At 36.4% G+C, this 26151-nt stretch overlaps 1 protein-coding gene across 5 annotated transcripts in view; it reads left to right on the forward strand.

Annotated features, from left to right (window-relative positions):
• The window catches only part of RAPH1 (Ras association (RalGDS/AF-6) and pleckstrin homology domains 1), a 92590-nt gene that overhangs the window by 42809 nt on the left and 23630 nt on the right, over positions 1-26151 (forward strand). For 4 of the 5 annotated variants that reach the window (XM_030487987.1, XM_030487988.2, XM_030487989.1 and 1 more), the window contains exons 5-7: positions 13332-13406; positions 21861-21938; positions 23297-23456. In XM_030487987.1, coding sequence (XP_030343847.1) covers positions 13332-13406; positions 21861-21938; positions 23297-23456 — 313 coding nt within the window. The remainder of the gene's footprint in view (positions 1-13331; positions 13407-21860; positions 21939-23296; positions 23457-26151) is intronic. The other variant, XM_030487991.1, reaches the window with a different exon arrangement.

Here is a 26151-nt window from a genome sequence, read left to right on the forward strand (position 1 = left end):
TAATATCTCCAGTGGGATAAAGTGGAAAACTTGAAATGGGCATAAGGAAAGGTGAAGTTTGTGTTTCATAGCAATTTTGCTTTGGTTCTTGTATGGACATGTCGTCACTAAAGTAATACTTGCTGTGCAGTGGTATAACAGCAGCTTTTCTACCCATTAAAGATTATTGTAGGTCATGTTTCATGTGTGATTACTAAATGTTACATTGTATGAAAATGCAGTTAACTTTCTATATGCAGAGAAATCAACCTGTAATATATATATGGTCTTTGGTAGGCAGCAGTGTCTTAAAATAGAATTGGATTGCTGAACCTCACATATTACTTGTAGGTGATTTAAAGGACAGTTGTGGGCTATTTTAGCTCTTGGAGGAATAGAGCATTATTGGCTCTTGTATTTTGGGAGCTTAAGGTTTGAGTAGTTTCCCTTATGTTCCATGTTTTGTGTGGTTAGCAGATGCGAAGGATGTTAGTTTTAGATATGTGAGAGTAGTCACAGATATGCAACAAACAAGGCATGACAGACGTTAGTTTTCTATTTCTTCTAAAGACTCTTAAAAAAATTAATTGCATTTTCTGCCAGTTCTATTATATCCATAGTTTTGTACACAAAGCATATTCTGGAGTGTTTCCAGTTATCCTTTTCCTAAGCTGAAAATAGTCAATGGAAAGACTTAATTTGAAACACAATTAGACCACCTCTTCCTCTTTTTCTTTTTTTCTGATTATTAGTCACAAAATATTTTTTAATAAGTCAACAGTAAAGGAAAATTGTGCATATCTTGAAGCATTACTTTGGCTTTCAGTTTTCTTGGCATAAGAAGTGCGAGCCATCCAGTTTTCAAATGTTCTTGAAATAAATGTAAAATGACTCTTCCCTTGCCAGATTTTTGGAGGCTTTCAAAACATTCTCTGAGATAAACATACCAGTTTATAAAATATAAACAATACTTATGTAGTTTGGTAATCAAATGTGCTTGGCACTCATCATGAAGTTTATGCATGGCAGTAAAATAGTTTTCATGATATGATGCACTAGAACCCAAAGATTACCAATACGCTCTTTCCAATGCTGGCAAAACTGGCACCTAAATTTGTTTGGTTTTCCCCAACTTTATACTTATGGAATCTGCAAAGCAAATGATAGGAAGGGAGTTTTTTTGGTGGGGTGTGGTTTTTTTTTTTTTTTTTTTGGTAAGAATTTTGAATTGGACTCCAAGAGAGACATTCTAAAAGTTTAAATAACTGCACATACATGGAATTGTAGGGTTTTAATGTTGCTTTGTATAGATTGAAAATAAGCGAAAGGAAAATGAGAATGTAAACATTATCCTTGTGTTGGTAAATCTTGTTTCTCCAATCAGCATATCCAACTTATTTCATAGGCGTGAATTTAGCATTTACCTTAAAATGTTTTTCCACGTAGGAGGTCACTAATTAAAGTATAGCAGGAACCAGAAAACATGTAAAAATGTATTTATCTTCTGAGTTTGCCTGTCAGCTTTGCCTCACACTGATGAATATGCTCAAAAGTTTCCTCTATGGAAGGAACAGGAATATGGACAGTGTGATACATGTCTTGTTTGACACAGCTGACTGGCAAAGCTGGTATCAACTCAAAAATTACAGTTACAGTATATTTTGTTACCTTACGTAGGAAACTTAAAGGCATTGTCTATTCCTAAATGCAGTTCTTTCTGACTGTTCTGTAATGTTGGAGTCTTCTCCAGTGGATGAGCAACTGAATGAGTCAGACACTGCTATCCCAAATGTATTTATCTGCAGTTAAAACTGCTTCTTCAGAAACTTTCCTGGTAGCCCCTTGCGCGTGGCAGTAGTGAGATGGTTGTCTGCAGCAAAGCCATACTGTATCAGTTAAAGTTTGCCTGCAGCATGCTCGGCCTTTATTGCCTTGTGTTCCTCTAGAGGTACAAACACTTGGTGTTTCTATTCTTCAGCTGTTCTGACTTTTTAAGATGAAGGTGCACAGTTCAAGGTTCATCAGCCTTCACCTTCTAGTTGCAGTAGACTCTTGTCTACTACAAGAAAAGAATGTAAGTTGGTGGTAGTCAGCTGAGCTGGTACCCTCTTAAAATTGTTAGACTTCTCTGTATGTGTGTGTACATGTGCTGTTATGATTAGTAATGCTAACAGTAGAACAGCTGCTGTTGCTGATGGAAGCTGTCTGCAGTCCAGTGACCTTTTTTATCCTTTTAGCTTCCCCTCCTGCCACTTTACATGCATTGATTAGAGAAGTCGCTATCACAGGCTTTGGCAGTTGTAGAAGACAGTTTGAATTGGGTGCTGAGTATAAATAACCACACTTTAAAATAAATCTCGCTTGTATTTGATAGGATTTATTGAGAAAAAACATATCATTGATACAGACAAGCTAAGAAAATGGTTGCTCAGAGGTTGGAACTCTTACTAGATTCATCTGAAAGAGACAAAATACCATAGATCAATGACCAAGCAAATCTAGGCAACATATGTCTCAGAAGAAGCAGTCTTGGACCAAGCCATTAGGCCCGAGTTGAGAAATGAGAATTCTTGCCTTATGATGTTACTGAATTTTGTCAGAAGCACTGAGGGGAGTTGTATGTTTTGATTGCAGTTTCCAGTGAAGATATCACTCTACAAGTTGTGATTGATTAATGGAGCTTTTAAAACAGCCAATTTCTTTGTAAATAGACCAGTCCACTTAAAACCAAGACAGATAAATTCTTTTACTTTTTCTGTATCATTTAATTAGACTAGGGAAGAGAAATACTACATCTGTAGGAAATTAGCCACAGTTTATTTGTTTGTCGTTACTTCAGGTTGCCAAAAATCTAATTTGGAACAGATGACAAAAATTAAGAACACAGCAGCTGATTATGGAACATTAAACTCTTAAGAGGAGAAAAGAATTTATGCAGCTTTCTTCAGTTGCATACACTTCTAACTTATAGCATGAAAACTTCGATTTATCAGGTTTCTAAAGGATTTTAGACCCCAAAAATGAGACTTCATGTTCTGAAGAAAGAGCTGAGAACTGTCCTGTTAGCTGTATCGGTTTTATGCGTGCCGGTTAGTATTTAGTCTATTATAGTACAACAAAAGTTGTCTGCGAATACAAAGAAAAGTCTTCATTTTTAGTTAACCAAATTTACAGCCTTGGTTACAGTTGCCTGTGTTGGACATTTAGTAGTCTCATATTTGTAAAAGTTCATGATTTTAGACCAGTCATATCAGAGGTTTGCTTTATGAATGCAGGTTTGAGTTTTTTCATATGCTTACCTGCTTTTAACCAAAAGGATAGGTTCGTGACTTTTAACTCCCCAGCTGTGTATATCCCTTATCTTCTGGTGATTTATCTTTGGGTGGTTTAATGTCTACAGTAATTTTTTACAACTGATTAATAGTTTAGAAGTCAGCAGACATATAAGCAAATGTTACTTAATACAGGTACTACTTGGTGTAAAAGGCAGCAGGTTCAAACAAAACCAATTAAAGCTATGTGTACCTTTATTCCTTAGGTATCTTAGCTGCTTTGATGTCTTGTTTTCTGTGCTGCAGGTAGAGCCCTTCACAGAATGAAGTATCTGATATTCTTTTTCGAACTAATGCAGTTAGACATGAATTAGTCTTATTAAAGTTTGGTGGGTTTTTTTTTCCTTCCTCCCTTTCAGTCTTCTACTTCATGCATGTGTTTTTGTACAGATCAGACAACCATTTTATGTGAAATTATACTCCATTTTATTTAATTTTTCATGGGGTTTTTTTTGGGTTGTTTTGCTTTGCTTTTGGTTGGTTTTTTTTTTTTTGTGTTTTCTTTTGGGAAAATGCCACTTCTTGAAACCTCCTACCTGTTTATACTAATTTAGGTCCATGCTAGTGCTGAATTGGGCAGTCTTGCCCCATCTTGTATTGGCACTAGTGTTTGTGCAGCTGTCTAGTGATTTGGATCAGCTTGTGGTCTCCCTGAAAAATAATCCTTCTGAATTAGTTGTTCATTGATCCACTGGACTGCATGGTCACTGCTGTCCACGCAAAAGAGATGTGAGAGCACAAGGTTGGGAAAAGGTCAGGACCGCTTCTTTCTTGTGGCAGCTTAGTCTTAAATCTCTTAAAACCAGTACTGAAACTAAGCTTGAACTGAAATGTTCACTAGCTTTTGCAATCCTTTCTGTCCTGCTGCGGCCCAAGACTTGTGTTCCACAGAGAAGCATCATCACAACCTGACCTGGCAAGTGCTTGGACTTGGAACAGTGGACTAGTGAATAGTGCACGTCATGCATACGGTGCAGCAGTTTCTTAATTTGAAGTGTCCACAGACATGTTTCTTAAATCGCAGTGAATTTCAGTAGGTTTAGACTGTAGCTGTCAGAACTGGCATGAAGTTATAAGTGTCCCTAGAAGTTAAGACATCCTTGCTGTAAAATAGGTTTCTTTTTTAGTCGTGATTGTTTGGGGATTTTTGTTGGGTAGTTTGATGTTTGGTTGGTTTTTTGGGATATTTGGTTTTTGTGTGTGTGTTTTTAAGCTGCAAGGTTGAACACTTAGTGTTAGGAAATTCCAATTGCCTGCAGAGTTGCACGAGTTCCAGGAGGAGGATTGGCCATTTGGGAACATAGAGTAATAGCTCCAGATTCTCACTTCCCGTGTCTGGCTCCAATATGCTCTGCAGCAGCCAGGCATTGCAGTTTCAAGAAGGCTGCTGTACTGTCCCACCATGGACCCAAGCATTCTCAAACTTGTCCAGTCTTTTTGTTCAAGGTTAGTGGTGTGCAGTCCAGTTGAAGGGCTTTGTGAGACAATGCAGCCCTGAGGTTTTTTTAATTGTGATGCTCCAGACTTCACTGAGACTTTATGGACTACAATTTTAATTCTAAAAGCTTATGTTCAGACAAATTTGGGTAATTCCCCATGGGACAGCGCAAAGCAAGTCTTTGAAGATGCCCCTGCCAGTAATCTATTTAATGGTCAGGCATGCAGAGCATTTTAAAAACATATATATTTTAAAGGAAATACATCTTCCTTTCCTCTCTTGGGAATACTTTGTCTAATGTAATTGACTAGTAATAATCCTATAACAGTAACCTATCATGGAAAATTTCTGTCTTATAAAAATTTTGCTAAGCTATAACCACTAAGCAGCTGAAAACACATCTTGTATGTGGAAGTATTGGGCACCTCCATTTTCTAATGCTGCTGCTTCAGTTTCTAAGTGTCTATTTTCCTTTTCTGAGGTTTCGATAAGAATAAACCGTAACCCCTTTTCCATCTGTCAAACCTTAGCTGTGTAACTCAGTTACCAAAATTAACATGCCTGAAACAAATACTTCTGTATCTTTGAAGGAAAAGGAGCAAGCCTTGGATGACACGCTAGAAATCTTAGGCACTCTGCTTTTTAGTAGCATAATATTCAATTTTTGATCCCCTAACTTCATACTAGAAAAGTTGTCACTCCCATGGACATTCTGTCCTGAGCCACAAATGTGGTGGGGTTTTTCTTTTTGTTTTGTGGGTTTTGTTGTTGTGTTCCCCCCTTCCCTTACGGAAAGTTATGGGAATACAGAAATACTTCCTCTTTATTTCTTTTTAAATGAAGTAGAGTGAGGGCACTCAGAGATCTAAAATAGTATGACCAACTGGAAATAAGATAAATCTCTACTAAATGGACATTCTTCTTGTATGTACTTTGTCACCAGAGTATATTATGTATGGAAGAACTGACATGGGAAGCAGATAAGTTTGTGTAAAGTGACAGTTTGTTTTTTCTGTTTGTAGTGTTGGGAGAACTCAGCTCTCAGTTGTTGGCTTAGTGAGCAAGTGATTGTGCAAAGAGAATAAGTTACCTGGGCTTATTTACTGATTTGTTTCAAGTGCTTTTGTCTGGGGTTCTTGACTGTTTCCTCTCTTACTGTGGTTGAAAACCTACTTGTATCCTATCTCCTCCCTTCCCATATCTTCCTCCCTCTCTGCTTCCCAGAAGAGAGCCTGATTATCTTCTTGTCTTCAAGTCTTTCATCGTTTGTCTGTAAGAAATTTTAGATGGGGGTCATTGTAACTTCTTAACCTAGTTTTGTTGCCTTTGCTTAATTGTCATCACTGCTTCTTTTTTCCCCTCTTCTGAGTGATAATAAAGCCTTTTTTTCTCCTTTCTTCCTTTCCTCTCTTCCCCTTTTGCATCCTTCCCTCCCAATTTTCCTACATTTTTACTGTTTCTGTGGGACATTCCATCAATCATCCAAGCATCACATAAACTTTCCAGAAGAGGAAGCTGAATTGACTGCTGTAAGTTATGACATGTTTATATGGCTTCTGTTTATGTCAATAGTTGTGTCAATTTGTCTGCAACAGAAAATCACATTAGTTTAATTTGTTAGTATCCCAACAGTGCAGTGAAGTAACCATGTCTATCATTAAAGTCAAGCTTTTTTGTCTTAAGTCGATCATTGACTGTCTATCAGGCAAGACTACTTAAAATACACTGAACTTTTTTTCTGAAGCATGATTGCTTTTGGTGGTCATAGTATCATAGAACAGAATCGTAGAATCGTTTAGGTTGGAAAAGACCTTCAAGATTGAGTCCAACTGTTAACGTAGCACTGCCAAGTCCACCACTAAACCACGTCCCCAAGTTCTATGTCCACATGTCATTTAAATACCTTCAGGTGTCTTCCCTAGGCAGCCTGTTCCAGTGCTTGAAAGCCGTTTCAGTGAAGAAATTTTCCCTAATGTCCAATCTAAACCTACTCTGGCGTAACTTGAGACCATTTCCTCTCATCCTATCGCTTTTTACTTGGGAGAAGAAACGGACACCCACCTCACTACAACATCCTTTCAGGTAGTTGCAGCGGGTGATGAGGTCACCCCTGAGCCTCCTTTCCTCCAGACTAAACAACCCTCATTGCAAAAGAAAGCAGAAAATGGATATTTTTAATTAGATGTGCATCATTTCATATTGTATGCTTTTATATGTGCCATATGAATACAGTTAGAATCTCAGTTCTCCTTTCCCATTTTTGTCCCCCTTTGGAACAAAATTTAAAAAAAAGTTTCTGTTTTTTAATTCTTTAGCTCTCTTTTGAAAATAGTTTTAATTCTTTAAGCTGGAGTCTAAAGAATTCAATCTGCTGATAGAGTTGAAATGAAAGCTATAGTAGTTATCTTTTTCAGCAAAGTTTTGCAAGCGTATAGCTCCCTATTGGACACTGCTTCCTCAGTTTCCCTTGTTTTAGTTTGTTTTTTAGGGATAGAAGGGAGCTTTTAAAAAAGATGTTGTGTTTCTCAACTGTTATATTAAATCCAGACTAATGGCACAAGAGTGCCACCAGCTGGTTTAATTAGATGTGTGTATTAACGTTTAATTGTTGAGTTTTACAAGAAATGTAACAAGATATTTATGTACACAAGTTCACAGTGTCTTGTCACTGGTTTGGGGGGAGTTTTTTTGATGAGCTGAGGTAAATTATTCTGTTGTACATACCTTGGGTAAATGATGTCTTTGAATCTACAGATAATATTTAACTAGAAAGGAGTTTTTCTATGTAACATATTTAACATAGAACAGTAAGATGTAATACCTTAGAACATGGCCAGGTAATCTTTTTCTTACACTTCCCACCCAGTTTTTGTTCATTATTTGTAAATGGACGGTGTAAAGAATATACTTGGCACCTTTCATGTTGTTTTAAACCCTGCGTGTATATTCTGGGCCTTTACCTTAAAATTAGTCTCTTAGCAATGACATTGAATCTTTCTAGACTTGTCTCACTTCTGTACTAATTGATAATTAGGCATGTAACAAGAAATTGGATCAGTGTTCAGTATGAGCATACGTGATTGTCAAGGTTTTGCAAAAATGTTCAAGTAGAACTGAAAAAAATGAGGCAATGAGGTGATGTATATATAGCATGTTACCTGTGAACTGGTGGCCTGCGACAGCTGCAAGATGGGCTGCACAGCCTGCATCCTTCAGAATCTAGAACCTAGTTTATCACTTTTTCTAAAAGGATCTTTGCTTCTTAAAATCCACCCATCAGTTACTGTCTGCAAAAAATAATGCTAATGTGCCTAGTAATTCAGTGTTAACTTAGAAATCATTTCAGGTTCCTTTTTTTTTTTTTAAAACTGACATTCATCCTAAGACCTCAGAACTTCAAGAATTAAAATGATCTACTGAACTTTTCATAAAGGAACTGACAAGGGTAATAGGGAAGAAAGTCTTGAGCTTTTGGCCATGTAGAGGATCACTTGTTTAGTATAGTGCAGCCAATTATATTCTGAAAATCTGAAAGGTGTTTTCATTTTCCTGCTAGTCCATCTGTTCTGTCATGTTTAGCAAACGTGAGCTGTAGATGCAGCATTGATGATGGGTATAAAAATGTTTCAGCATTGAAAAAACTTTCTGACATAAGCAGCTACTTTGTATTTAAGAAGAGTATTGTTTGAGTTCTCTGAAAATGCTGTGAAATGGAATATTCAACAGCTGTTCCGTGAGCTTTTGGTATTTAGGCCTGAAGATAATGGATGTTACATTCCTGCCTTCAAAGAAAGGATATAGGAAATCTTTGAAGTCCAAAATATAATTTGGAACATAATTATATTCCATGATTTCAAAAAAATCAAGCCTAACTGTCTTTGCTGAATGAACTACATGAAACTATTTAAAATTTTTCGACCTAACATCATCTAGAACTTTTGATTGTTAATTTGTCTCAAATCCAGTTTTCTGCGTTGTCTTTATCCATGACAGCTGAAGTTTGTTATGGAGACATTAGTAGGTTTATTTATATGCTGTTTTGTTCTGATATTTTGATAATCATACCCCATTTTTTGATGTAAAAATGTTTGTGTACTTTCTACCTTTGTGCACAGCTCTTTTGTCATCCCTTGAGAAAGGTATACATTTTATTTTTTAGGACTTTAATGTTCTGACCGGATATCATTACCAGTATTTTGAGGATTTTTTAATTACTATTATTTTTAACATCCGTAGTTTTCAGTGTGACTTGGAATAATTGTTGCTGGGAGTTCAGGTAGAAAACAGTCCAAACCAGTCATCATTGCGATGTCTGCTTATACTTCTTGTACAAATGAGTTGAAACAGCAATTTTGCTATGTTTTGATAATTTTCTCTATTTTTTTCTCTCTCCAGGTCTTTTGAACTAAATTGAGTATCTGAAACTTAGTTCAGAGTCTGTTCTGTTCAAAGTCAGTTCAAAGGAAGCACTAAAACATAATTAAATAGCTTTTTAAGTATTGTATAAAAATTGTTGTTGAAAGAAGCAGTTTTGGCACAAAAAGTCGTCACAAGCATGTTCGATAGCTGATGGTAGGCTTCATAGTTGCTTTTTTTAGGGAAGGAAGTGTATCTCCTGAAAATTATAAAGAAGCAAAGATAGTGAGGTCCAGTCTCCAGCACAGCTAGCGTTCGGGCCTGTCCAGGGTTATTGTTGTAAAGTTTTGCAGCACAGTTTATACTGAAAGATTCTTCACAGTTTCTGAGGAAGTGCAGATTACATGATTTGATGATGCGACAAGGAGAAAAAAAGCTATCCTATAGATCAAAAATACAACGTTAAAATCCTTCTTGTAAACGTAAAGAATTATAGCTAGCTTTGGACTGTGCACGTTATATATACTGTTTGTGTCTGCACCCTTAGTTAAGTGCTAGCCTAGAAATATGTGATTTTTTTAAAGAAGTTGATAAATGAATTAGACATCAAGTCATTGTCTCTGTGTATATTGATGTTGAATAAGCTACATTGAGTACTTCAGTGAATGAAGCAGTCTTCCAACACTGTTACAACCTAGCTCTTATGTAACTTCATGCTTAGTGTGAAGAACTGCATGTTTTCACCTTCGCTGAAGCTTTTGTCATATTTTGATACTTTCGTGATGTTTCAAACTACTTTTACCTTTCAAGGATATTTTAATACTCTAGTTGCAAGACAATTTAAAAAAAAAAAAAGAAAAATTAACTGAAAATGCCCATTATGGGGGATGATGGCCTTGTACTGTGGAAGCAGTAAGCTTACTGCAACAGCATATTAAAATGCGTGGAGTTAGGGACTTGTAGGGGAAGGGACATACTACTTTGTGTACTTGGAATTGGTTTTATATCCTAAATGAACCTAAGACTATGCAGTGGGGAAGAGAGTTCTTTGTTGCCAAGGCATGAGTTCTTATGATGGGAGCAGGTGTAAGGAGAGCAGATGCTTCTCATAGTGGAAGACTAGAAATGTCTATCTAGGACTAATAATGTTTTGGTTTCCTAATTTTATTGGTATTATTTTTAGTCTGGGAAGGAACTTAGGGAAGCAAAGTAGGGTAATTTATTTGGAAGGATAAGGCATTTATACTGTCAGAGCTTTGATACGTATTTGAAGTCTAGAAGTAGAGAGGAAGAGTGGGCTATTTAGATCCTCTGTGTGGTCCAATGTGATTGTAGAGTCTAAAGAAAAAATAACAAAATATTTATCTTCTTCTGAACAATGGAGTATTCCTAGGAGACTGTATTAAAGGCCACATCTGTTCACCTCAAAGCTTGATGTTTGAGCTGAAGTCTTTCTTTTGAAATGGATTAAATGCTTTCAAACTGTGGATTGTGAAAGAGTAACACATTTTTGTTCTGAAATGAAACCTTTTTTTTTTTTCTTCTTTAATGGTTTGTGCAGGTCTAATATTTAAAAAAAAGTTATGTGCACATAGTTGTTCTTTAGCCAAGCTATAATTCCTAGAACTTGGGCTTTCCTGTTGCTTTGCTACTTCTGCTCATTCTAACTGTTGGGTATCTGCAGTACTGCAGAATGGGTTATGCGGTAGAAGGGAGCCATGCATTAAAGGTGTCTGGCGAAGAAGTGTTGCTACCTTGTTTCTAGAGTTGTTTCCAGCTCAAATTCACACCGATAGGTGTTATCACACTATTATTTCACATTTTACTAGCCAACACTTGTTCCTATGAAATTCTTGATTTTGAAAATAGCTTTCCCGTGGTTATCTGCTTTTATATTTAGCTGCAGGTCTGGAAAGCAGTATTGGCAAAGTTCTCAGTGGTTATTATTTTGTAAGAACTATATCCCATTCCCATTTCTGGATAGAAGAAAAGTTCCATAGTGGAGATGCAAGATGGCAACAGCCAGGGTGACTAATGATAGGAAGAAGGTTAAGCTATCTGCCTTGAGCTTCTCTGTAGAAGAAATATTCTCCGGCAAGTAGTATGTCTTTTAAGGAGAGAATCAGTATCCCCTCTTTATCCTGACATTATTGTTGTTTGATGGACTACCAAGGGGAGAAAGTGGCTAAACCTTAAGGACGAGGGTACAAATGTGCGTTGTAATGTTCTTTCTACTGCATTGCTCCATTCACAAAAAAAAAGAGTGATCCGTATTAGTTGGAGTCCATGATGTCTGACAAGAATTCTGTCAAGAAGCTCTTTAACAAAGCTTGAACTTGTCTTTGGATTTTTATGCATTTTTTTGAGCTTTGGATAGAGCCAACCAATTTATTCCAGAAGTCCTATAGTAATATGCTGTAATGAGACCATTCTAGACTGACTTTGTGGGAAGTTAGAGCTTCTGTTTAGGAAAGGAAACCATTCAGAGTAAAAATGCACTTGACAGAAATCATGAAAAGAGGATCAGTCTGCCTTCAAGTTAAGCAAAACTGTATTATTCACCAGCAACGTTAGCATCGCTTCAGGCTTGCTCAGGCTGAGTAAATGAACTGTTCTTTACACGATAGCCTCTCTTAAGTGTTATTGAAGTTGCTGGAAGTCCTATGTATGTAGAAAAAGCAGAATGTGTTAGTTCATCAGTCCCAAATGATATGGTTATATATGTCAGGAAGTTCAATCTGAGAATTCTATATGACTGTAAAAAAGATGTTTTAATTGTACCAGGTCCTGCATCACAAAGCTCTCATCGCTGTGTGCCTGAGGTGTGAAAAATGTGCTACTAGGCAGCACTGCTGTGCTTCTAAAACATATGATGTAGACACAGACAGTAATTAATCTGCAGGCAGCAAAATCTTTATTCAGTCTGTAGCATAACCTGTGTCTATGTTAATGGCTAAGTACCAGGTGGAGCTTGAGTAGAGCTTAGGTTTTACTTCAGATGCTGTGCAGAGTCTTTTCTGAGGTGTAACTTTTAAAGCCTTCTAGAGATCCTTAGTTACTCATCCCAGACACATCAAGTAAACTCCACCTGCAGGAACTGTATCCACCAAACTGTTTGATACTGCTTTGCATGAAGTTGTGGACATGGTCCCTTCATTTTTTTCAAGAGACTGTACCTTATTGTGGCTCCGAAGAAGAAATAGGGATTCCATACTGCTAATTGTAGGCTGCTCAGTTGTCATGCTTGTTCTGTATAGCATTGGGCCAATTGACAGAAATAATGCTGACACAGATGCAGCCACAGGGGACAAAATTTGCAGTACAGGGATGGTACACAGGAGATACACTTAATGCTCCTGTTAAGTGCCACAGTATTAGCCTAATTTCCGTAGCAGACTTGTGACTATGTGGTTCTGCAAATGTGGAATGATGGTTTTGTTGTTCCCCTGTAGCAGATGCTGGAGAAGATGATCAATCTGTCAACTGTTATTAACCGATTTTTGCCTTTTGCGAAGCCCTTCTCTACTGTTTGCTACTGCTTTTGCTTCCCCTTTTTAAACAGATTAAAATATATTTTCTGCTGATTTCTCTTCCAAGAGGAATATGGGGACTTGTTCCTAACCTCTTGGATTACATAATTTGGACTGTACAAAAGAAGGGAGACTTAAATCCTTTAAAAAAAAAAAAAAATTCTAAGTTAGATTTGGATTATTATTATGGTAAGATCTGGTTTTTTTCTTCAACTATGGAAGCAGCAACCACTGTAGAAAGTGTAAAACCAGTTCTTTCTCTCCAGGATGACCAGTTTTTAGTGGCTTTATGTTTGTGTAACACAAGTAGAATGTTTTGTTTTAGAAGACTGGACAGGATTTTGAAAAGCATTGTAAGTGCATGTTTTCTTACTTTTAGAGTTCTAAATGTCTTTAAAAATAAGTTGTCTCTTGCAGAAAAGAAACCAGTAGCAGGTAAGCAAAAGTTTTCTTAATTCTGTTGTGTGACCTTTTGTACAGGGGAAGATTAAAATAGAGTCCTCTATTAGCACAATTGCATTTATACTAGTGTGTTAGGCTCGTAATATTTGGGAATGTTCACATATTTATGGGAGGGAAGTAAAGTGGTGACGTAGGGTTTTTTCTTTAAACGCTACTTGATCTTCTGTAATCAAGACACTATGAAATTACTATACTGACTTCTTTTGACTTATGTTCTTTTTCTTTCTGCACAAGCACTCCTATTTGGACAGGGAAACCTCCCTCCTTCTGAGAAACATTGCAGGAAAGCCTTCTCATTTGCTGACCAAGGTGATGCTTCTTCTTTCCACCTGTATGTGACTGTTCCTATGTAGAAAGAATGCTTTCGGTGTGTGCTATGCTCCTCCCACCCTTGCCCTTTCCAGGAACCTGTGCATTTGCTTACATGATTTTCCTGATTGTCCACGGTGCTTTTAAAGGGTTAATTTTATTGTTTGTTTCTGCAGATTTATCAAAGTGTTCAAATCTTGGCAAATATTCAATAGCCACATCAGTAGGTAAAATGCCTTGGCTGAAAAGGAAGTGTGCTGAGCTAGAAGTTCTTTTATTCCTATTCCCATTCACTAGTTTAAGAAAAATAAAAGATGACAACTGTGGAAAATATGTGGGAGTATTCAGTACTGTTAAATGGCAGTAGTATCCTTAAAATTAGTTCACTTGCTGTATTGAGTATAAACTGTAGTAAAGTAATGGGATTTATTTTTTAATGTTTTGAATGTTGTCCTGATACCATGTGAGCAGAATATGCTAGTGAGGTAGTGGTCTAATGAGCCAGGTATGTACAAATCTTGATTATAAATTCATTTTCTTTACAGGAAGGAGATCAGTAATGTCCTAAGAGCACAAATTACTGTTCAGTTTAAGAATTAAAATTCTCCATACGTATTTCCTTTTGAAACTAGAGTAGGAGGGATGGAGCAAGCTATAAATCTTGCTGGAAAAACAAGCTAGGATGAACATACAGCTTCACATTGTTAAGAAACTTTGAATGTTTAGTAGCTGAGGTGTCAGATATGTCTGATAATACTACCTACAGCAAACCACTCCTTGGGTTATTTTTCTAAAATAGACTCTAGAGGAGAAAGCTCAGGCAAGCCTAAAGTGACAGTATATACCTTGGTGACCTCAAAATAATAAAGATAATATTTGCTGTTCATAAGTAGCCTGTATTTTCCAGTTAAAGTTTAGAACTAGTTTACTGCTCTTTCTTAAATATCTTAACATTCTTCTCAAAATGCTCAGCATGCATCTTGACAACAAATTTTCATACTGTGTTCTAGAGGAGTATAAAAAGTCAAACCCAAGGAATTCTCTTGTGATTGTTTTGCTTAAAGTTTAAATCCATCCCTCTTCTTCCCCGCCCCCCCATCAGCTTTTTGCCTTCGCATCCCCAACAAAGCAAAGTCACCTAACCGGCAGGCCTTGCTTGATTGCAAGCAGATTAACAGCAGCTGTGGCACAAACAGAAACCATCATTTTCTCTTTCATCCTCATGTGTTTCGATATTCTCCCTTCTGGTTATTTATATACAGGATGAGCGTTGGCTACCATATGGAACTTCAGTTAAAAAAGAATGCATGAAATATTAAGTCCATTGCATTGTATGACCATGGGCTACCTCATACCAGCGATTCTAATAGACTCCTGAATTTGGGATTTATAAATCTTAGGTTTGGATTATTAAACTTTGTAGCCCTTTGAGTCAGGTGCTTTTGGTGAACTTGCTGATGTTCTGAGGATAATGTTCGTTGTTAGTACAGCTGTGCCGTCTACTTCCGACTACTGAGTACACAGTCCTGGTGCGGATATTTACTGGTTCTCTTCTGACCTGCATAGAGAAATATCTTTAGTAAAATGATGAAATGGAAGTCCACTTTACTGCTTGCTGTAACATTAGATAAGCCCCGTATAAGAGAAGCAGTACCCAGAAATGGGGCTTTTCCTTGCAATTGTAGCAAAGTGTTAGATAAGTTAACTGTAGGATCATGTTGCAGGTCTATGCTCGTGTGTCTGGTGTGTCAACTATTTCTTACTGTCTTATTGTTTCTTGTATTCTTCCTCTTCTTTGATCTGTCTGCCTCTTATATTGATTGAGACTGGAGACAGTTTGGGGGAATGATAATACCATTTTTGTCCTCTGGTGTTATAACTAATTGTAAAAATTCTAGTCATGGACTAGATTCCTTTTGCGTTTCAGCCATGCACAAACACAGTTCCTGTTGCAGCATAGGGCAGGTCTCAGCACAAAGAATGATCCGTTTGTTGTGGTGCTCTCTTCATTTTTAAACATAATTGTATGTGTTATTGATCACACAGTATTCAGATCTTTTGTTGAAAACAAAAAGAAGTGAAACCATATCTGTAAAGAAAGTATTGAAAATAAAGCAATGTATCTTTAATGTCAAATCTGCAAGCCTGTTTCCCCATAGGTCTGGAATTAAGCCATCAAATGAACACTAATTAAGCTCATGGCTGTGAAATATAGAGCACATACAAATAATTTTGAGGGATTACTCAGGGCTCAAATATATTCCAGTTTAGGACATGAAAATAGGAAATAGAAATGTAACATGCTGGATTTTGAAGTTACCATTTCTTCTACTGTTCTGATGCATGTGAAGCTGAAATTACACTCAGGATGCCAGATGCTGGTGATTTAATGATGTAATGCTTCAGACATGTATGTCAGCATCTGGAGAAAAAGAATCGTGTTATGCCTTCTCTTCTCAAATATCTAGTACTTCATTCTTTTTTTCTTGTTGACCTGAAAGACAAATATTCTTTTTATGAATGACGATTCCCCCTGTTTGTAGATTCTGGTTAGTACACACTGTAATCCCTTCAGACCTTTGCATAAATCAGTTGTGAAGTTGTCTTCATGTATCTTCGGTCAGTCTGATTCAGATGTGCTCATTCTTGAATGAAGCATCTGTTTGAGATGTTTTTAAAATACAGTTTCAAAATACAGCAGTTGATTTCTCATCTGCACAGGATATAAGCATGATCTGAAAAGTCTAGTCTCGTACAGTCAGTTTTTGAGGAAGTTGTGATGGCCACACCTGGAAACCACAAAAAAGATGTACGTGGTTAGTACCAGGAATTTTGCAATGCTGAAAATTATGATATAAAATTTTTATTCAACAAGCTGCTTTGTACTAACCTGCTGTGATTATTGTGATGTTCCCGTGTAGTTTTAATGTCACCTTTGTCTTGGAATGAATTATAATAAGCTATTGTGGGTATGTTGTTAGGCAAACAGCCTGTGTTCTCAAATCTGTGTTTCTACCCTGCTCCGCCTACCAGTCGAGCTTTTTGTCTGGCTAAAACTCCTTACCAGTCAGTCCTAGTGCCTTGTCTGTTGCATTGTAGTCGTCCTTCCACTCAAACTTCTTTACCGTAGTTTCTAAGGCCTATTCGCCCTCCCAGCTTGTGGATTTGGTGTTTTGTTGTTGTTTTTTTGTGTTTTGGGGTTTTGTATGTGTGTGTGTTGTTTTTTTGGGGGGTGTGTCCCCCCCTTTTCGCCTTTGTTGCTTTTTCCTGGTCCCAGATCTAGTACCTCTTCTGTAACTATTTGCCTTATGTAGCCCCAGTGAGAAGCCTGGCCTAGAGCTGTTACAAGACAAGTCCTATTCAGAGGCAAGCAGGAAGATAATCCAGTGCAGATGGGTGCTTCAAGGCATAAAGAGACAGTAAAATTCTTTGCAAATGCATTTTGGTGGTGGTTTTTTTTGGTTTTTTGATCATCGCTACCAGGTTTGTCACATGTAGATTGAGTAAATTTTCAGGGGGACAGCAAAATATATGTCCCTGTTGAATAAGATTCTATTCTGCCACACCTTGAAGCATACCTTCAAAATGGCACGTCTAGTTGGAGGCTATTAACCAGTGGTGCACCCCAGAGGTCAGTACTGAGCTCAGTACTTTTCAACATCTTCATTAACAATCATAGAATGGTTTGGGTTGGAAGGGACCTTAAAGATCATCTAGTTCCGACCATCCTGCCATGATCAGGGTCACCTTCTAGTAGACCAGATTGGAAGGATGGATCCCTCATCAGAAAAATGTCTTCTGTACACTCACATTTAGTAACTTTGCAAAAGTAACGTCTTGTTTCCCTTTCTGCTATACTCAGATATAGGTTCTGGCTTATTTTGAGAAGACACATAAAAAACATCATGTTTTGACAATGATCATGAACTACTATTGTAAACACAAGTTTGCAGTTTACAAGTAGTCTGTGCCACCAATGCCACACATTGTTTTTTAGTGTAGGGGTGTTCTGCCTGTCCTAATGAGTTTATTAAGAAATACAGACTGCTGTTGATATTCAGTCATTTGGCTTTCCCCTTCCAGCACTGATCACATACACACTTGTTCTAGTATTCCTTTTTTTTTTTTTAAATGATAAATGAAAATTACAAACAGAAAAGACTTCATTAATGTGATTTATGTACTGATTGAAACACATTAAACATGGGGTTAATAAACATGTCTTGAAGTTTGGGGGGATTAGGTACAAACTGAGATGTCGGTATGGTGGTTTTGGGCAACAGGAACCTTGTTTAAATAGAAACTGCAGAAAGGAGAATCCTTGCAAAACAGGTGATTGATTGCCTTTCTACAGAGGCTAGACTGTAGCTGGGAAAATTAAGAGTGGATGGCTGCTTCTAGTCCTTCAGAAGTCAATGCTACTTACGTATTTTGTTGTCTTCTTATCTGCGTTCCAAGAAAGACTTCAGAGAAAATTTTCAAGAATTAAACATAAAAGAAAATTCTTTTATGCATCTTGTGATCTGTGTTAACCTGCTAATTTAAGTGAAATGTGGAGTTTGGAGCTTACCACTTATCATTTAATTACTAGCTTTCCTAAATGCTGTAACCTTTCTTAAGAGGCTTTTCCCCCCCCCCTTTTTTTTCCATTCTGCTTGTGATCTCTGTAAAAGGGATCAATTAATGACACTTTGAAAATGTACAATGAAATGAAAAATAGAACCTCAACCTAGAATTGTGAGGCATAAAGCCATTCGAGCAAGGTCAGCTCTGTCATAGCATGCATCTTGCATATTTAATGTTAAAACACAGCTGGAGTATCTTGTAACTGCACATTTAACTGGAAACTGGAGCAGGAGACTGCAATTAAGGAAATCTTAACGTTAGATTTTTTGGGCATTATTCTTGCCAATATTCCAGGATAGTCCAAAGTTATTGAAAACTGAGTTCTGGTATAAAAAAAACCCAACCCAACCAAAGATAAAGTCATTAACATGACCGTTGCAATGCAGAGCTGTACTTCTTAAATTTTAGTTCACAGTATGTTAGGATATTTTGGATGAACAAGTTCTTAACATGAGTATATTGCCAAGCATTGTTTAAATCGGGTGTTTTGATTTCCATAACTAAAAATAAACTGAGCTCAAGGCTTTAAAATGTAACAATACTCCTGAAGTAGTCCCACTGAAGTGAGGAATTTATGTTGCAATGTTACAGTGATGTGTATTGCTACTGAAAGAGAATATCCTTCTCCTGTCAGAGGTGGAAATGCCACTCCTTTATGTTTTGTGTTTTTACACAGTGGGTACACATATGTATATCCTTTATGCTTTCCATAGTGTATATGTGACCATAAAGGCAGTCTTATCAAGGAGTGGATTCTGCTGAATCTCTCTGCTTTGTTAATTTTCAACCAGATCAGCTCCCTGGCTGAACTGTCTGGCCGCAGCAGCTCTATGACTGCTATAGCTGAGAAGTAATGCTGAACAAGGGAGGCACATGTATCAGCTATATCAGAAATTTATGCTGGTATATGCTACTTGTGAAACCATGACCTAGGCAGGAATCCTGCTGTTTACATGCATGTTTTTTAACCTAACTTGCATTACTGTTACTAGACGGACTTACTAGCAAAGGGGTGATAAATCCCTAAGTTAGATGTGATTGGACTGTATATCCTGGCGTTGTTACTTTATGGCGTTGCATAGTTTACAGTTGCAGTCAGGTATTTTTGCACATTTCTCTGTGTGCAGTGAAAAATGTTAGCTTAGTACAAGCTGATGTATTGCACATGCCTCCTCCCTTTAAGTTGTCTAGGTTCCACGTAGCGGGACGAAAGAGCCCGTGTTTGTGTCTTGAGAGCAGTTTTGGGGTGGCTTTGATGGAGGGGGAGATGTGGCCCTTTTTTGGGCCATTAGGAGAGAAATTTAATAAATTTTTGTGAGTTTTGAAGAATTCTGAAGTTATAAAATTATTTAAGTGATCAAAATAGATAGTTCCTCCTTCTGCTCCAGTGAAACATTGTCCCGTCAGCACTGATGCAACAGTGGCCTGAGCACAAACTATGAAGCAAAACTTGAATAACCTAAAATTCTTAACTACTGTGTGCTTTCAGAAATTTCTAATTCTAGCTTCCTTTTTCTCTGCATTTGCAGTAAGCAAATTCAGGCCTCTTTTTATAATTTATTTCTGGTTGAAACCAGTTTTTATTTGTATAATCATAATCTTGGGAGTTTGTTTAAATTTAAACCAACTTTGTTATACTCTATTAAAGTATAAGAAATCCTGGTCTCTAGACCCACATTAAAATTGAGTGGGCAATGAAACGTAATTGGTAGGCATTAAAACAGTGAATCCTTGAAATCATTTTTGATCTACGTTTGTTTATTTTTTAAAAATTTAGGGAATAATGAACTATAAACTTCAAGATCAACAAAGATATTTTGGCTGTGTTGGTGCAGATATATGAGAGGCCCCCAGCTGATTCCCTGTTCTTTGCTCTTGTTGCTGCCAGTGTGCTGTGGCTGTAAAGTGCTCCTGCTGGGGTTTGCTACAGATAGTTGTATTGCACAGGTACAGTCAAATGAGGTGGAAAATTGTGCTACTTGGCTTCAGTGAAGAGCAAAACCAAATGTGCCATCGACCTTTGTACAGCAATAAAGGTTTATGGTTGGGTTAATGAGCAGCTTTTTTAAACCATAAATTAAGGTTCTCCAAATGTATGACAAAATGAAGTTTTTTGCTGTGGCTGATTTCATTGTGCACAGGTGCATAGCATCACTTCTAGAAACTTACAAGTATTTAAAGCATTGGGGTTTAATAATAATTTATTTCTGTACATGGAAATGGTTAATGTTAAAGAAGAGGAAGAATATTTTACAATTCTAGGTGTGATTTACATTGAAATGATTCTAAGTATCTTGGAACTGTTTGTTTGTTTTTAATAGAATCCTAATCTCATTTAACCTTTCTAAGCTATATGGCACCATTGTGGTGAATAAAAAGCCACAGTTCTCTGTAGACTCATGAAAACCTAAGTTTCTAGGTAGTTGAGTTCCCAGAGAATGTTTCAAGCTCGCAATATTTCTGGTTCATTTTATTGAAAAGAATTTTGTTTCTAACAAGACAACCTATTGTCCTGTCTAGCTCATGGTTTTTTTACAGTGCATAGTATGGTCACAGCCGTGAGGGAGCACAAGCTGTTAAGTAAGAGTACAGTAAGTAGCATAGAAAATGCCCTTTAGGAGTTGGTAGGAATATTAGTAATTCACTGAGAAGTGGAAAACTTAAACTCTGTGGATTTCAGAATAGCTGGATCTCGACTTCTACAAGAAAAGCAACCGTCTAAACACATAGTAAAGAAACCACGAATCACATGCATACAAGAAAGGAATGCAGAACTAAATGTCCATGGCATGCTGAGTGTTCTTGTCGTGGGCTGTGCTACTTTTCATCTGAGAAAAATCTTAATTTTTCTTTTCTAAGGAGATTGAATATTTTGGAGGGGACTTGTTTGTGTATTTATTTAATATGTATATTGTTCTAGATATTCTTAAATAACTATGATGCTCTAGCATATTAGCCACAATGAACAGCCACATGCATGTGGTATCTTAATAAGAGTGGTTCCTTGTGTAGCTGCACATTACAAATCCATTTTCAAAATATCAATAAGCTCGAGAAATTAAAACCCAGTATTGCTAGTCTTACAATATATGATTTCTTTAGCGTCAGCAGATAGGATAGATTTAAATTATCTGAATTTTTAATGCATTTCCAATTTTTAATGCATTCCAACAAAAATAGACTACTTAGAAGAGCATAAAATAAAAAAATCATCATTTGCTTTATGTGTTCTTAAAATAAAAGCAAGGAAAAATACAAACTGGATTTTGTAAAGATAAAGGGATTGTTCAAGCTACTTACTTACTTCAGATGGATTTGATACTTTAAAATCTTCCAAACCAGTGCACATAGCGTGGACTCCTGTTTGTGGATTTCTTTTCCATACTTTATATGCTATTGAATTCTGATACTTTTCCACGTGCTATTTATGTTTTATGTTGATTAAGTATCCATTGGGTGTACTCAAATGTACACTCTTGTTGAATACATATTGTCCAAATATGCTAAAATATTTGGTAGCAATGCACAAGGCTGCTTACAATATGGAAGAACAGAGAAATGGCTAATGTGTCTATACAAAATATATATATCCAGTATGTTCTTTTGGAGATGATGGCAGTTGTATTTCTAAATGTTAGCTATATATAGTAACAGTTTTTGTCTTAAAAAATAACAGTCTTCGTTATTACTAACAAATAGTTGAGGATTTATGGGTGGGTAGATTGACATTTCAGTTCATGTTTTAAAGCATGGTAGCCTCAAGATTAAATCCCCCAAAACTGAACTGAAGTTTGTGTTCACTGGAATTCTGTGTATTGTGTCCCCTAGGAGGAGCAGGCTGCTAAACTCAAAGCTGAGAAGATTAGGGTTGCATTAGAGAAGATTAAAGAGGCACAAGTCAAAAAGGTAAGTTATGTATACTAGTTTATAAGATCTTTATTTTATACTCACCTACCTGGAAAATGCAGGCAAAATTCTTCTCATTTGTGTCTATTACCCTTAAGTTGTTCTAAATAAAATAGGAACACTGTATTGTTCTGATACAGTGTGAGGATGTAGTTTCTCATCTAGATTGGACCTAATTGAGAAAATCCTAGCATATGCAATAACATGTTTTTCTTCAAAAATAGCTTATCTTGCAGCTAGTGCACATTGAGAAGACTTTGCCAACTTCCACCCAGAGCTGAAATGAAGGTCCAGCCTCCTGAGATTGTCTGTATATTAAGCAGTCACACATTTAAAATGTGGGTCCGTTTGCTTCACAGACCCCTTTGTTCCCATTATGCATAGCACTATTTTCCAGAGTTAAATGGAATATAAGCATTCCAGACTATAGATGGGTGTTACCAAATGGAGAAAGTCTGTGCATGATGTACTCTCAAAGTATCTAGTGTTCCCTTAAAATTTAGCATTCTTGTTTTACATTTGGAGTTTTTCAGTAGCTTAAAATGCATTTTACATTTAGTGTTTACATATCAAAAGCTCAAAACCTGTTCTTGCTGGAAGTTGGGAAGTAACAAGCCAACTAGTATGTTTTAACTTTTAGAGCTGAACAAGATATAAAAAAGGAAGCATAATGATTATCAAGAAGAATCTATTGTCTTAAGGTTTTTGATTGTTTTGTTTGTTTTGGGTTTTTGGTTAGCTTGTTTTGGGGGGGGGGTTTGTCAGTGAACTCTTTAAAGTGCCTGTGAAAAGCCATTGTGTTTTAAAAGCAGATTTCTTCATACTAATGCTTCATATGCCCCAGAAAAAGAAAATTTAATGTATATTGTTTACTTACATAATCAGCATTTTTAGAAAATACGGAGGAAGCAGGCAGACAGATTGAATTGCAAATAGAAAAAATTCTGATTTTATATAAATTCTTTATTTATAGAAAAATCTCTATCTGCATGTGTTCCACCTAGGTATGTGAGAAAAATTGTCACAGAGACACTTTATTAATCAGAACGGAATATTTCGGCAGGAGGGGATTTTTTCCTGCTTAACAGACAGCTAAAGCATGATATCATTATATTGGGAAGACCTTTATATTTACTCTTTTATACTGAAGAACAACAGTATCTTGTTAAGTGTCCATGATACAAATATCTAACTGTCATTTATGGCTTTTTACATTTTGAGCGAGCGTTTTAACTTAATATTTTATGCTATTTTAACAAAATGTTAGAAAAAGAAACAAGGTCTTGAAAGATACAGTTTTTATTTGAAACGTGGGAATATAATCCTTCTTTTTTGTTTCCTAATTTTCTTCTGAATAGTTGGTGATCAGAGTCCATATGTCTGATGACAGCTCAAAAACAATGATGGTGGATGAGAGGCAGACAGTGAGACAAGTATTAGACAATCTGATGGACAAATCGCATTGTGGTTACAGTTTAGACTGGTCATTGGTGGAAACCATCTCTGAATTGCAAATGGGTGAGTAATAATTTTAAACATTTATAATTCTTACCTACTGAAGTAATGCTTGTCTGTGTCTGCATCCTCAGAATGATTTAAATTCTTGTCATCTTAATGTTTGTCATATCATTCATTCATGTAGTAAATGTTCATTCATATAATAAAGCTCATAATTATTGTTTCAGAATGATCTGGAAATGTTTTCTTCTTTCATATTAAAAGCATGTCTAAATTCTAATGTGTGATAGAGGAATTTTACTAATGTACAGTTACTGAGCCTCTTGGGTTTGATGTGTTCCTGACAGAAGAAAAAGAGATAAGGGATAAAAAATTTACTGTGCATCTTCCTCTTTGTAAATAGTATTTTGTACTGATCCTAATACCTCTTCTTAAAAAAATTGTCTAAATTTTTTTCTGTTAAATATCTTAATGCAACTGGCAGTATGGCAATATGGCAAATTGAGGGCAGTTAAAGCTCCTTTGTGCTGTATTGCACATACCACAATGAAAGTTGTTCATTTAGCCAAAGGATATAGCATCTGAATGGAAAATAAGAGGAAAAATGGTAGGAAAACTATTAATAATCTCCAATTTCAGAGAAGAATTACGTCAGAGAGCTGTTAATCACCTTACCCCTTGACTAACAAAATCCCAGAACTGAATCCAGATATCTTGATTTCAAATTAAAATGCAAACTAGTATTTCCTCTCTCCTTTGGTGAAACCTTTTCTATTTCAGGCAGCGTAGCATGTTAACTTTGCTTGTTGTTACACAGAAAAGATCATGTAAGGTGACAAGGTGTCCTTTGAATCTTCTATTTTTCATATGAGAAATGACATCTTACTAGGCTCATCTTAAAATTTTGATAAATAGAATCTTAAAAGTTACCCAGTTTTGAAACCAGAAAGAATTTGCACAAATTCTGTGTAAATCCAAATTAGCTATATAAGAATCAAAGGTGTAATTCTGTAACATTTTACCAATGAGAATAGTATGAATAAATAACCTTATTAATTCTACAGTAGTTTTATGTTTCTATCACTGAAAAAATCTCTGAATGTGTAAGTAACAGGATCCTGAATGTGAGGCTTAACCAGGGGTCTTTCCCATCCTAGATTTGCTTTCATAAGAAGCTTCTGTTTACTGTGCAGCCTGGAAAGAATAAAGGGGAAAAAAATACTGGAAAGATAAACTGGTATTTATCCAAACAATAACAGTGTGACTGCATTAAGATTATTTTGAAGTGAAACTAGGGTTAAGAAATCTCTCTTGTTGGGCGTTTTGCAAGTGTATGCATGCCTTACACTTTGGGCTCAGTCACATACGGGGAAAGACAGAATTTGACTGCTGTATTGAAAGAGTTTCAAGCTAAAGATCATAATCTATTATAATTACAGAATTTTAAATTCAGACTACAACATGACAAACCTAAGGGAAATGCAAGAGAGTACGATTCAGTTTCCTTTTTCCTTTCTCATGGCTTTCCTTGATCCTTGGTAGGGCAACTGTTAAATAGTTTTGAATGGATTTCACATACGTGCTTTTTTTAAAGACAATCCAAAATGCAGCCTGTTTGATTCATATACTGTGTACTGGAACTTGAAAAACAGATGAAAAAATGATTACAAGAAAGCCCTCACCCTATATACTATTGTGTATTTCATTGTTATTTTGTCAGTGCTTCATCTTTTGAAACACTTTTTCTGGCAATGCCTATGTAAGAGGAAGGAAATTCTTTATTATAGTCTCCTTTAGTGAGACACAGAAGGCCTATGTACCCGCACAGTGTATTTTACCATGTCATCTTGTCAGTTGATTGCTCATTACTTGCACAGTTCAATAAAATGCAGTGAAAGCTAAAGCTAGCAAACTGCAGAGAAAGACATGTTCCTGATGGTCTGCGTTTTATGTGGTCTGCTTCAATTGTGTGTGGTTAACTCATTTTTGAGGGGGCTGATTTAGGTATATGTACTTGGAGTAGAAGGCCAACTGTTGTTATCTAATGGTTTAACTAGGAGCTTTATATGTACTTTCAGCAGAACTCAGTGATACTATTTCCAGAATACAGAATGAGATGCTATGCCTGGTTTTACCCTACAAGTTTGTAGCAGAAACAACTCTGAAAGCTTTCTTTTAGTTGGGGCAAAAGTGGTTTTCATTCTTTTTATTTGGAGCAGAGTATGTCTATGCAGTATCTGTAAATTACAATGTTTAATTTTAGAGAGTATGTTTAATAATAGGAAAATTGCACTGTATGCAGTTTACATGCTATAGGTACATATAAACTCAGTGAAGAAGTTAGTTTGTGTTTGAGTTCAATTATTGTTCTTGTAATAACACTCGATATGTTTTGAAAGCCACCCAGTTTCACTAATGAAGCTGCTGTGAGATATAAGCTTTTGTGTCACAGTCCTCTGCAGTTTTTTTGTTCTGTCCTGCTAGATAACACCTTCTTTATTTTCTTGGAAGACAGTATGGCTGTGCTGCTGATAGAGCTTGATGGAAGTTGTGAGTAGTAACTCGAAAGCTGCTTAGAAAGAATCTCGCGGAGACCTCAATAATGTTGTCATCTCAAGCCTTATTTCACTCCCTACAGATTACATTTGTTGCACTCACTCTTCTTAGTATTCTTAATTACTGCAGATGTTGAGATGTCAGCTGACAACTCAGTCTTCAGTGGGTGTGATCAGAGCAATATGCTCTCTGTAAAGCT

The sequence above is a fragment of the Strigops habroptila genome, chromosome 5 (genome assembly GCF_004027225.2).
Source record: "Strigops habroptila isolate Jane chromosome 5, bStrHab1.2.pri, whole genome shotgun sequence".
Lineage (NCBI taxonomy): Eukaryota > Metazoa > Chordata > Aves > Psittaciformes > Psittacidae > Strigops > Strigops habroptila.